We start from the raw sequence: 14,189 nt of genomic DNA, 5'->3' as shown, positions 1-14,189 counted from the left end.
GAGAGCGACATCACGGGTACTATGACGAGGCCTGGTCATGAATACTAATGAGGTAGGCGGACGTTTTACGGCAACCCTCCAATGGTGAATTATTGGTGTTTAATATTGATTTTATCATGCTGATGTTCCTTGGAATCTTCCAATGATGAAGGCTCAGTCATGAATATTAATGAAGTAGACTGACGTAGTTTAGTAGCCCTCCAATGGCGAAGAAATTGTTTTAATATTAATTTTTAGTCACGCTGAAGTTTCCAGCGATGAAGGCTCGTTTAATGAATAATAATGAAGTTGACTGGCGGGCGGTAATCCTCCAATGGCAAATGATTTAAATATTCATTGGGTTATACCGAAGTGGCTTGGAAGCTTTCAATGATGAGAGCTTAGTTCATAAATATTACGAAAGAGAGTAAAACATCGATTTTAACACTGACATTAAATACAATTCATCTTTATTTGACATAAAGGATACCATTAGCTGACTTTATACTAACATATTTGTAGATATAATGTCTATGTTTTGGTAGTGTGATCCTTTTTACCATGTTACCAGGCAGCGTTTGAAACTGACTGTGAGAGAGAGGACGCAACCGAAAGAAAAAGAAAGACAATGTGTCTCAATACTGTGCCACTTTGAAAATTAAACATCAAGAATATGAATACCGCAAATAAATAAATATGGGAAAATGCTTTTAATATGCAATACGGAGTGTGTAATTGATGCTTTTAATGACGTTAAGTACTAAAGTCACTCGACAGAGGGTATGTGACATAAGCTATAGTGCCCTCTGGTGGCTAAAGACTTAACTGCAACCCGAACTGAAGAATATCACAGCAAGGATGCGCAAATATTAGTGTATTTGCGAACAATATAGACACTGGTGATCTAATTTTTGTTAAGAAATTGGAAAGTAAATTAAAACATTTTAACGAAAGGGTTGGGGATATTTAAAGTAGTCCGGGTTAACAACTGAATTGTTCAAACATTACTATATTCGAAAAGTTGATCCGTGGACTACAGTAGGCCAGTAGTGCAGTATTCAATTACATTTTACCTATTGATGGACTGTCTCTTTAATGATGTGTCAGGCCTAAATGTAATACAAAATTGAAGAAAAGAAATTATGTTTACTGCAGATCAAACTTTCGCCACTAGATGTCCCTCACTAGCCATGACACTCATTTAAACATTCCTGTGATCGAAATGAAATACTAGCGTTCTTCTTACTGCCCAGTTTACACTATGTACTGCCTTTCTAAAACTCAATATGCATTGATGCTCATTTTAGTATTCTATATTGTTCTAACATGACATCATGTTGCAAGTGCTATTAAAGCAACTGTTTTTGATCTGTTACCGTGCAATATATGTCACTGGTTCAATGCAAAAATGGGCAAATTCTGTACAGATTTTTAAAGCATAGTACGTGTGAAAAGTGTGAAAAATAATAATTGTTACATTGGAAAATACTCAGACATTTTATTTTATTTGAACAATGTACAAAATAAATTTGCAACTTTTACTTAACAAAAAAACCCCATAACCGAATCAACACGTATGTCTCGTTATTTTTGTGCAACAGAAGCACAACTTACTTTACATTTCTGCTTAATTTACATTACAGCCACACGCTAAGCATGCTGGGAAAAGAGAATCCCCGCCCAAACCTAATGATACAATGTATAATATAAACAGCGGCAATAAGGGCACTAGTAAGGAGGTATGGTATTGTGAACACAGATCTATTTTTGATAAGCCCTACAACGTTTTCTCAATTTGAAGATATTTTACATTTTTGTTACCAAGTTACATTTTCACATTTCCACATAAGTGATCATTTATAACAAGAAAACGAACATAAAAATCTTCATGCGTGTTCTTATTTGTGACGAAGTGTCTAAAACATACTCCACTTTTCATTTGATGTGTACGTCTAAGAAATGTTGGGCTTTCAGTTTCACCGAGCATGTCAATGATTGGATCACTGCACTCTTTTACACACACTCATGCCATGCTTGCACACTTGCCGATACACGTTGATATGTCTCCTGTTTCCTCCTCACGGACTCGCGGGTGTTCTTGAGAAACTGGATGTTGTTTAAAGAGTGATTTTCTGGGGGATTGGTTGTCAGTATACTGTGTTTCTGCTTTGTGCAGAAGTTGCTGCTACAGTGTTCACCTCAATACACACGAGTTCAAGAAAAGTTTGCACACAAACTGGTCTTTTCTCACTGAAAAACTTCTGCTCAAAAGGGTTATTCTTTCCCCGTGACCAACAGATCTCCACGCCCAAGACAAATTCTCCTTTCAAAGTTCATGTTGACACTTCTTGAGTAGCAAACGTCATTCACACGTGCACAAACGGTCTCCTTTACAAATGAGATTCAATGATTTTGGCGTAACAAATACAAAGTGCAAATGCATTTACAGCAGATTGCAGGGTTGGATTATTTAAATTTATATTATGTTTCTATTAGTCATTGCATTTATTTCAAATAGAAAAACTCACGGAGGGTCGGATGTTTTCTTACAGTTAAAGTTCATTAAAGCCCAATTCCATCTGTGGACTATAGACCCAAAGTCCCAGCGGCCATCTGCACTTCTCTGGGCTCTAAAAGTTTTATGTCTTCCTTTATGTGTCTCATCCTCCATTTCAACATGGATGAACACTTATGATTCCAACCTCCTCTGGAGCCATTCACACAGAGTCCTGGACCACACACACCCCACTTTAACAACCCTCTGTGTCGCTTGTAAATCCAACAGACCTGCCCTCGGCTGTAAGAGCGGAAACAATACTTGATTTATTATAGAAAGAAAAGACAGATTCAACAGTGACAGAAACATATACACTATAAATTATTGAACAAAAGTATAATGCTTTAACAGAATGTTTGCTTCATTGTTGTTGAATTCAATGCAAATATTTTACTTTCAGCGTTTCAGATCTCAGTAATTTGATCTTATAATGATTTCTTTAATGAAATGCAATACAGCATATACTAAATATAATTGGTCATTATGCTTTTTTTCCGCATGACAGTGTTGAATTTGAAATAAAAATATTTTTCATATTTTTCATGCCATTGTATACTGTATACTTCTTATGTACTGTATTCTTCTAAAGAATATCAATGAGGCAGTTTTTAAAATCCAAATATTATATTAACGGCGGTGCAGATGAAGCCATTACGTTTGAAGCAATGATGTCATGAATACAACTTTGTGTGTGTGTGTATAGTTTTTTAGCAAATCTTTGTAAATCAATGATTCTTAGTGCATCACAATTTGTGGAGACTGTGATAAGGAACCCAAATATGACCACAGTATAACACTTTTTCAACAATACACTTAAAAACACATTAAAATACATAAATACACACAACCCCCCCNCCCCCCCCCCCCCCCATAAAAATACTTTTAAACATCCTACAGACTTGTATTGGTCAGTCTATAATTTATGTCAAATCTCAATTCAATTGTTTGCCAGTCCAAGTCCGAATCCAAATTTGGGTTTCCAATCCAAGTGTCCATCAATGGGAGATTGAACGAAACAAGAAGCTACGAGATCTTAAAATCTTTGTGCTGAATCGGATTACGTTCTCCGAAACCAGATCTAAATAAAGGCATAATGTGTATGTGTCATTGTCTCTAACCTGCATTGAGTTTGACCCACGGTAGCACATATGGACTCAACAAAACACAGATCCCAAACCGATCAATATATAGCCATTACCTCCCCGCAGAGGACAACAACATGGCTTTTCTCCACGGCCCTCTGACCCCTGACACCACTCCCCTTATTATGACACCACCACCGTGTGCTCGCAAAGCCTTACAAGCTCTTTTCAAGCAAAGTAAACAAACTTTCAAACAGCAGATGTGGTTTCTCTGAATGGCTCAATGTGACTCTCTATTGATCTGGCTGAGCATTACAGACTCAAAGAGTGTCTTAAAATGACTGTTACCATGAATGATGTGTCGAAATACATGACTTCGGTTTTATGTGTGATTAAGATGTCCGATGACGGGATTTATTCAGAGAGAATCATTCCCTGGCCTTTTCTTCACTTACTGTACGTGTTTTGTATCGATTTGATGACACCTTTTAAAACCACTCATGCCATCTTATTTCCAGACATTAAGACGTTTGTGGTGATAAAGTTTCTCCTGAACGCTCAAAGAGGCTGGGTAATTTTTAACTTGTCGGATATGTTTGCTGTTCTTAACAATCTGAGCCTTTGCATTAACCGCCTTCATGTTTTGCTTTACATTACATCACAGTGTTGCGAAATGATATTTCCAAAGAGTGTGGATCGTTTTTCAAAGCTATTAGGTCTGAGCTTAGATTACATTTAAAATGGGGCACGTTGTTTTCATATTCAGGATTTCTCATACTTATTCCAGCAGATGTGTATTTTGACTTTTAAAGAAAACTGACTGGAATGCCAGATAATAAAACAGGAAAAAATAACTTATCTATAATATTGTAGAAACGTAGGGTTGGACTAGTCAATAACCACCTAGCAACCAACCTAAGCAACTGAATAGCAATGCTTTAAAACCCACCAGACCCCTTGGCAACATTTGTTCTAACATTCTGTCTGCTGGTTTTGAACAGGCAAACGCTTCTGTTTTTCAAATAAAAGTACATTTTATAGAAATACATGTATTTATCTCCATTTTTGCATCAAAACAACATTCGTACTTGATGTATTTTATGAAACTATTGCTAATACTTTTATAATATAACATTTTGGTCAAATGTACAGATGTTAGTGACAGTTTGTACATTAAAATGCTTGATGTAAGGCTCAGGCATTTTACAGCAGTACCATACAATTAAATATAAAGAATAAAAATGATTTAAAATATAAAGTGCAAAGTATAAGAACAGAATTACAAAAGGAAGACAATGACATGGAATTGTATTTCCACTGTAATACAATATTTTAAAGTATGTGTATGTGTGCAAATAACTAACTGCTGTCATTTATAGGGAATACACAAAAATATGCCTGCTTTTCTGTAAATTTCAACTTGTCAGACCAAAACCAGACAGACACCACTAAAGTATGATAGCATGACCATCTAGCATCAAGATGGACAATCTGGCGCGGATGGAAGAGATACGGTACAACACAATTCAAGCACTTCAGACATAACAACAAAAACAGGTCAGACATTCACAGATGACACACCTTTCAAATAACAAACAATCAAAGACAGGCAAGCTCAGAGCTCGAGTTCACCTTTCAACAAAAGCTATTTTTTCTGAGTCACTGTACAGAGATATTTGGGAAGCAAATATCATGTGGCACATGGCGGTGATCTATCAGGTGTAATTGTGAGTGTACTTCCTGTGGGATGACAGTATTTGCCAAGAACTGAGATGACAGGCTATTAAGGTGAGGACGGTTATTTCCGGAGTGGTCTTTGAGAGACAGCTGCCGACGACTTTTGTATCAGATGTCTTGTAAAAATTTACGGGAAGCCTGTTAGTTCTAGTAAAAAGAACAAAAGCCAGTGACAGTAAAGCCAAACTCTTTACAGTTTCCAGTGTCTCGGATAAACAGATAAGTAACTAGATCCACTGACTCCTGGATAAATAGTATTTTTAGAGAGACTGTCTAAAGTTATTTTGAATGCTCTATTTCTGATCCAGATACATGATGTACTTGCTGTATTGCTATTTGCGAGCTTGGCAAGTGGATCTTTAGCAGCCATATTGTATATTGTTTATTTCCCAGCTTGGGCGCTGATGTACGTTTAAATGTATGTTGAAATACTCATTTATTTTATGCGTTTTATATTTTATTATATTTTGGGCAAGAAAAATACAATTTATAACTCAGCAGGGGTGTGGCCTGTTTAACTCCAATCTCTTGTAACCAGTGAGTCACGCTTAAAAGCTTCCTCAAAGTGATTTGTAAACTTAGATAAAAAGCTGCCATTTAAAAGAATGCACATGACCTGTATTAGGTGTCTTGAAGACCTAGAGAAGCTCTCTTTCTTGGTCGTGGTTCAGGAATTCTTAGCCTGAAGTGAGCTGTGATTGGACAGATCTCAAAGCGCACACACATATCCTCTGTCAGCCCAAAGGGTGGAGTGGCTCTTTGAAAGCACAGTCTGAAGGGATAGGCTGCGGAAAGGATTGGTCTGCAACGATAGTTTTTTGGAGACCATGGTTTTAATTAGACAGCATTTTATAATTCGATTACTTTTGCATTATGTAATGGAGTTGTTGGGGTAGTTACTTTGTGGAGTTGCTTGTAGTTTTGTGTTCTTTGTAATATTTCATTACGTTGCATAGTATTTGTATCACATATCTTATATCATTACGTTGACTTTTTATTTATTTATTATTTTATTTATTGATCAAATCAGAGAGATGTAAGTTGTCTTGAGAACATCCTCGGAGTTTAAGCACCGTACATCAGCGGATATCATGCAGGGTTTACGTATCCGCGCGGCGCGTAAAAGCGAGTGGCTGCAATGCGCTCTTGCGCACCACTTCAACCCAGATCCCGGTGTGGAAAACGAGATCGTGGTCTTGGCCACCGGTGTGGACCAGTATCTCCAGGAAGTGTTTCATCACTTGGCCTTTTATAACGGTGATAATCTCGTGACGAATGAGGACTTTAGGATTCTGTGTTTAGTTTTGGGAATCTCCAAATACGCAGAGACAGAGAACGGCGTATCTGAGCATGAAGACATGTGTTGCAAACTTCCTCGGGCGCTTAACTTCAAAGAGTTTCATGCACGGCTTTGTGGATCTTTCTCCGTTAAAGCGCAGGACGGGAAGACTGGAGCTCGCCTCGCGGTTAGTGAAGAGACGGAACACATCGAGAGGGAGATCAGACTCCGGCATCCCCGAGTCCGGAGGAGAAAGTGTGTGAGTTTTGATCTATCTAAAGATGATCCGAACCGAAGGAGGTCGATAAGAGAACCAGGACTGTCACAGAGCTCAGCTGTGGAATGCAGGAAAACCACAGGTAAGAACATAGCAAAGTCACGTGATCGTAGAGCAGGTGCGCCAATTGAATTGCTGTGTTTTCCCACAAAGCCTTTGGGAACATTTTATTCTATAGACTTATGGAAGTGTGATGTCTTTTCATTTTTACATTTGAATTTTAAATAATAAAGGAATTAAAAAGTCATTACTGAAAGGCTCGTTTTACTCTACTGCAGTGAATATGAATCCTCATGTAAGAAGACAGGAGCAGCTAGAGCTGGAAAACGCCAGTCTGCGCGAGCTGGTGGAGGACCTGCGCTCGGCGCTGCAGAGCAGCGACGCACGGTGCATGGCACTGGAAGTGGCGCTCCGCCGAAAACAAGTGCCACCCCAACATACTCCTGCCGGCACTCCAGAGAGACAAGACTGTAACGTCGGAGCCAAAGTAAAAAGCAGACAATCCAAACACACGGAACGGGAAAGCAGAAGATCCACTAAAGACCTCTTGCGAGAGCTGGAACTGATCCGTGCCTCTCGTGACGGACAGCTGGAGGAAGCTATGAGGTTTAACCAGAGGTTAGAAGAGGAGCTGATGGGAGCTTATGAGGAGCTCGGCCGGATGCAGGAGATGGTAGAGAGTGTCAGGAGAGAAAACGCCCGCATCAAAAAGAGGGCGGAGGAGGCGAGAGGGGCCCTGGCCGCGGGGTTGGAACGTGTCAGGGCCTTACAAGACCAGGCCCAACAAACAGACCGGCTTCGAGAACAAGTCCAAAGTCTAGAGGAGCAGCTGGAGACGTTCAGGTAGAGCTTTCATTTATCAAAGGGTGTTCATTCAACATGCGTGTGGGAACCATTCCAAATTTGTACATGGGTATGTCAGGCAGGCAATGATGCAAAAGAAGAATTAAAAACAGCGAGGCAACACAGTCGACCTAAATCATCCCGGCTCCCGATAGCCAGTCCGGACCTGCTTTCTGTTGTAAGACACGCTGTCGACCACAAAGACACAGTCAGATGAAAACCCATAATCACTGCAAAATCTTGCATAACTTGTAAGGGTTTAATTTTGTCTACAGTCATCCACTGTGTTAAGTGGTGTTGATGATTCAAGAATGAAACGGATGAACCGCTTTGTAGGGCATGTCGCAGACACGCTTGATCTTCCCTTGACAGATGATAATGACCTGCCTTTAAAACACAGCACTGCAGGCTTTCCCAACTCTTATTAGTCATTTGCTTTCAAGTGCGTTACTGCAAATCATTCGAAGATTTATTATTGCATTTTATTCCAATAAATGTCTTGCTATATCCAGGAAAGATGTAAGTGGATGTGTGTCTAAACTCAAGTTTAAACATGTTTTGTAGACGCGCACATGAGATTTATGCAAACCAAAGGCAAATCGTACTAATTCTGTACTGTAGTAAGCATGCTCTCTAAAATAAGGTTTCTGTATGAATGTATACAAGATGTGTTTGCTATAGAAGAGCCATTTTAAAGGCATAGTTCACCCGAAAATGAACATTTTGTCATCATTTTCTCACCCTCCAAATGTCTTTGTTGTGCTGAACACAAGTGAAGATATTTAATGAAAGTTAGTAACTTTGTATTAGCACCTGTTGTATTATTGCTCCTGTATGACATATCGCTTTATTGTTCTGTCTTTATTGTGCTTTTATTGTCCGCTTTGGATAAAAGCGTCTGCTAAATGACTAAATGTAAATGTAAAAATGTACGTTTGTAACTACCCGTTTTGGGTCACCATTGATCCCCATAGTTGTCTTTTATCCTACTATGGGAGTCAATGGTGACCCAAAATGTCTTAGTTACAAACGTTCATGAAAATATCTTCATTTGTGTTTATAACAACTGGAGGGTGAACAAATGATGAAAAAATGTTCGTTTTTGTGTGAACTATTCCTTTATAGGTAAGATCTTTCATTTCTGTGACACAAGCATTCTCTCTGTCTGCCCTTGGCTAGAACACCAGGGAGTTTGGCCTCAAAGCTTTGACTGATTTGCTTTAAATGCATATTGCAAATGCAAAAAATGTAAGTTATACAGTATATGCAAACTAAAGTTGATCTTAGTTCATAAAAAACATCTATGTAATGCATGAATTAAGGCATTTAAAAACCAATACACTGATATGATAAATTTATGATTTAACATAAAAAAATTAATTTCCAAAGAAACATTTACTGTGAGAAATGATTAATAAACACTGAAAAAAATCGCTTTTTTTTCAGTATCCGAAGTGCATTAAAGAACCATTTTATCCTAATCATTTTTTAATAGTATAAAAATAAAAAAACAAATAAACAGGATGCATCAATGGCCGGATGCCATTGCTATATAAATTCAGCACTTATTAACCTTCCGATCAATCAAGTAAATGGTTGTTTTTTATGAGACTCATAGCAGATTAATGCCTGGTTAATATTTTATTATTTCTATCACAGACTGCTTGTGCGATGATGTAATGCTCATTCCACACCTGGTCAAACGTGTTGAAACCTGCCAGCTTCCTCGCTCACAAAATCCACACTGTCTGCAAGGACATCATTCATACATGTTCTTGCATTAACATGAGACGATACACAACCTGCAGACAATCCTCTGAGGGTCATGTGATCATCATAGTTGTGATTCCAACACCCTTAAAAAATATAGGTGCTGCCAACGGTTCTGGTTTTGTTGCCTCAAAGAACCATCGCAACTTTGTGCAACATAAAGATGTTAAAGTCTCTTAATGAAACCATTCGTGGTTCTTGTGTTGAATCGTGTAGCACTTTTTGTAAGAGTGAAGGTCACCTGCATGCATAAAAGTATACATATTTGGTTATATTTGCATTGTTTTCTCTGGGTTGTTCTTAGGACCCAGTGCACCTGCAGGGAGCTAAATGTGAACAGGACAGAGAAGCTAGAGGAGAATCAGTTTCAAGTCTTCAGTAAAAGAGGTGAGATTGTAAATGATTTTCAGATGTTTAAGAGACAACTTTTGTCAGTTTTAGTGATGTTAGATTGTAATGTGCCTTAAACAAAAAAAGCACAAATGTCACACTGGATAATAAAGCTGATAAAAGTGTTTTTGTTTGTCAGTCAGTCATACGACTGTACTGTATAAAAATCTGTAAAAAAAACCCCGGAAATTTTCTGTAAATTGGAAAAAAAAAATTCTGTAAAATTATAGGATACAAGGATATATATTAAATAGTTGTAAATGTGTTGTCTTGTTCTGTAATTTTATAGTTTTTGACCGTATTCCAAAAATAAACTGTAAAAAAAAGAAATCTTCTGGCTGCTGGAACTAGAAATAAGCTGTAAAATAACAGAAAATTACATTTTCTCCTGTTTTTCTTGTCAATTTGAGGTCTTTTACTGTAATTTTATGGTTTTTGACCGCATTTAAAAAAATAAAATAAAAAAATCTGTAAAAAAAAGTAAAATTTTGTTATTTTTTGCAAGTTTATGTGGAAAATCTGTAAAAAAGCAACAACAGAAAAACTGTAAAATTACAGGTTTTTTTCTGACTTTAATATTGAATATATATTTAATAAATGTCTTATCATTTTATGAGAGGTGATATGTTCATGTGATTCCTCTGTAAAGAAGAGGGTCTTCAGAGGTCAGTTGAGGGTCGGGCAGCGTCTGATGAGGAAGAGGATGAAAGGAGCGTAGATGAAGGGCAGTGCTGCCTCCTGGAGGTGAAACGCTTGATCAACAGATTACACAGCTGTGCCAAAGGGTAAATATGTTACATCCAAACAAATGAATCTCTTTTTCTGTCCCTCTTGGTGACAACACAGACTTTAGCTTGTGTCCTTCAACAGGTGTCAGAAAACTGCTATCTGTCACTGGCTTGTCTCTCAAAGCTCAGCCCATTGCAGAGAACTTCGAGGATCACCTGGATTGAGAGAATTTAGGGGGAGAGTCTGGATTCCTGGTGCAGACGAGGATAGAAATGAATCAATGAGGGTGAGAGTTAAACAAACACTACTAATATTCTTGTTATTGGCATTGTGTTAGCGGCTCAAAGATCATGGATTGGATTCGCAATCGCACATGCTGATGAAAATGTTTTAGTTTGAATGCATTTCATGCCATGAATAAAATGTAATTTGTGCACAAGTAACATCAGTTGTTCTCTAACGCCGGTTGGCGATCTCTGTAACGCCCTGCAGATACAGAAGACAGAGCCGGATGGTTTAAGACAAGACGTTCAGATGGTGGAGACGGAGAGAATGCATCATTCACTGCTGCAGCTACAGCATAAAGTGAGTTTAATGTCAAATATTTGGATTTTGTCTGAACCAAATAAGACTGAAAACTATCATAGAACGCATTGCCTGACTTGAACATCTTGAACTTACATAAACTAAAAATGAGCTACAAGTATCGAAAGTAAACAATCAGTGTGCCTATAATACTCTAAAAACAGCTGTGCTTAAATTGAGACAAAACACAAAATGTGCTGTTCCTTTTATTTATTAAACACAAAAATCAACTCAAAATGATGTGTTAAATAGCATAACAGACAATGTGTTAATAATTAACCTTTTATTAATCCTTTTAAAGACTACTTGTAGTATGGTTGCAGTACAATACTTTAACGCTGTTAAAGTATAAAATGAGACGATTGCTCTTCTTAGATGCAGTCTTAAAGCCATATTTAATATACAAGTTTCATAGTTTGTAAAACTACCTCCCAACTGCTGTAATGTTTAACACAGAAGCATAGAACTGTTGAGATTATGTGGCAATACAAGCAAGAATCTGCAGATAGCATTGATAAGTCCACACCGCCACCTAGTGATCAAAACGCTACACTGCATTCATCTGTATTTCAAACCTCAAATATAAAAGTAACAAATGACTCTTTTTTAATATAGAGAATTCCACGAAGGGCCTTGGGAAAAATTCTGATCGACACACTGGATCTGTGTAGCAGGAAAAGCCACGGTAAATATGCTCGGCATTCTTAACTTGTATCCTAAAGTCCCGGATAAGGTTGATGACTCACTGTTTTCCCCACAGACTGTACTCCAGTGTTTCAGGTAGTGGACACATTGTGTCAACAGCTTCTCTCCAGTGACCTCATGGATGGAGGAGAAGAGGTCAGTGTTGGTTCGCAACCCTCTTTGAGAAAGACGTCCAGTTCCATTCTGATGTCCTGCTGAGAACAGTACAGATCTGTAGACCATCCGTACACCAAAGGCCCACATAAAGTGTGTTTTATATAAAGTAAAAAAATATATAACGTTTAGAAAAACTACAATCTAACATTTCATAATTATGTCATGGAATGTGGTCAATACAAGGTTAACAAACCAACATTTGATCCCGAATCAGTTTAGGCTAAATCTGCAATCCTAAAACATATTCTGGGATATATCTACATTTTATTCATTTTATTTATTTCATTTATTTATTGCTTAGTATAAAATAAACATAAATGCTATAACATTGTTAACAGGACAGACCTCACATATAATAAATAGCTCATATAACATTAAGTTTGACCAAAAAAACCTTAATTTGTGTAAATGTAACTTTTTTTTTAAATGTTTATTTTATTTTCTACCCTGTTAATGGAAAGTGCATTAGATCATTTTGTGTAATGTCTGCCAGGGAAGCCTGTTCTCGTGCTCTAGATTATTTGTAGTTTTTAGACAATCCAACAGCATATTAAAAACGACATGCACTGCTACATGTACAGCTGTGTCACATAGCTCTTAATCTCTCTGACAAAATCATTTTATTGTGTATTTATGATATTACTTCAAACAATAATACTCCAGTAAAACAAATACATTTTGTGCAAAACATTTTCTTTGTCACGTTTCAGCTTGTAGTTCATCATCATGATGTGAATGTCAGTGTGTACAGTATCTTGTGGAATGTCACTCATTGCATGCGATGGTGTCATTTCTGTAATCCACGGTTACAATGTGTCATCTCATTAAGATGAGAGCAGGACAAAGCATTTCTTTATGAAAGGAGTTCAGAGAGCTGATATTGATACATTTAATACAAAGACAAGATGGATCACCTTTTAATAATACAGTAACAGAAAACCATTTCAGGTTGTTTATTTTAATAATGTTGGTTCCAACCTATTGCTGTATCTGTATAATCTACACAGTGTTGGGTAAATTAGTCTGAAAAAGTAATTCATTACTAGTTACTAATTACATATTCAATAGTGTAATTAGATTACTGTACAAATAGTATTTCATTGCTTATTACTAATTACTTTCTATATCCTACATCAACCTTGATTAGAATTGATTCAAGGATAGACATGAAACGGCTCTTTTAATTCATTCAAATTAATAATAAATAACTACATAAATTATTCTTATTAACTGACCAAAGTATTACAAATGTGAGAAGGATACATTAAAGCGTACATTTTAAAGTTAGACTTATCATTTTGATGCCATTTCCACGATTGAATATATTACACAGTATTTAGTTCAATTACATCAGAAGTAACTGTAATTAAATTACAGACAAAATAAGAGTAATCCCTTACTTTACTTTGTCCAGGGGGAAAGTAATTAAATTACAGTAATTAATTACTTAGTAACTAGTTACACCCAACACTGATAATCTACTGTATGTAAATTAATGATATGCACTTAAGACACATTAGAATACAAACTGACTTAATTCATGCAATGGGAATTACCTTGCTGGTTAAAAGATATTACAAAAAAAATGAAAAAGTGAAAGTTATGCATAAAGCTTATTCTTTTTTCTTTTTATGTCACTGGTTTTCATCTCTAATACAATGACATTTTTAATGTGAGTGATCCAAAAGGCTACTGAACATTTATTGAATTAATCTCTCGTCTGTTTGTAGTCGCTGGTGGCTTTGTTATGCGCTCTGGAGAAGGTCCAGCCCAAACATCTGTCAGAAGACAATGACGCTCAGTCTCTGTCTCACAGATAAGGCACATTCTGTTCAGGACACCACATTGCTGTGCGATACCGGAACGTAAATTCTCCAGCTCGTGAATATTGTAAAAGGAAATATAGAAGGAAGAAGAGCAGAAATCATCAACACTTTCCTCCAAAAGTATTTAGAAACTATGGCCACAGTTTTCAAATCTTTGAAATACATTACATTAGAGTAGGAAATAAAAGTGTCTTCTGCAAAGAGATGTTTTTCTCAAAACGAACTCACGTCGTTTTGGAAAAGATCTCGACGATAGCTAAAACTGCTCGGATTT

At 37.0% G+C, this 14,189-nt stretch overlaps 1 protein-coding gene across 3 annotated transcripts; it reads left to right on the top strand.

Annotated features, from left to right (window-relative positions):
- The first annotated feature begins 6,063 nt into the window (after window positions 1–6,063).
- On the top strand, window positions 6,064–14,026 carry si:ch211-112f3.4 (EF-hand and coiled-coil domain-containing protein 1). Of its 3 annotated transcripts, none has more exons than XM_057362462.1 (9): window positions 6,064–6,993; window positions 7,190–7,754; window positions 9,829–9,911; window positions 10,567–10,699; window positions 10,785–10,929; window positions 11,136–11,228; window positions 11,844–11,913; window positions 11,989–12,068; window positions 13,820–14,026. In XM_057362462.1, exons 1-9 carry the CDS (start codon window positions 6,447–6,449, stop codon window positions 13,907–13,909), a joined length of 1,806 nt encoding a protein of 601 aa, XP_057218445.1. In that variant the 5' UTR covers window positions 6,064–6,446; the 3' UTR covers window positions 13,910–14,026. The 3 variants fall into 3 exon arrangements, with proteins under 3 accessions (XP_057218445.1, XP_057218444.1, XP_057218446.1); XM_057362461.1 differs by having other exon boundaries at window positions 6,071–6,993; window positions 10,564–10,699; XM_057362463.1 differs by lacking the exon at window positions 13,820–14,026 and having other exon boundaries at window positions 6,082–6,993; window positions 10,564–10,699; window positions 11,989–13,791.
- The last annotated feature ends 163 nt before the right edge of the window (window positions 14,027–14,189 follow it).

This window comes from Triplophysa rosa, linkage group LG20 (genome assembly GCF_024868665.1).
Source record: "Triplophysa rosa linkage group LG20, Trosa_1v2, whole genome shotgun sequence".
Taxonomy (NCBI): Eukaryota; Metazoa; Chordata; class Actinopteri; order Cypriniformes; family Nemacheilidae; genus Triplophysa; species Triplophysa rosa.
Note: the sequence above shows the minus strand (reverse complement) of the source record. Positions and strands in the feature narration are given on the sequence as shown.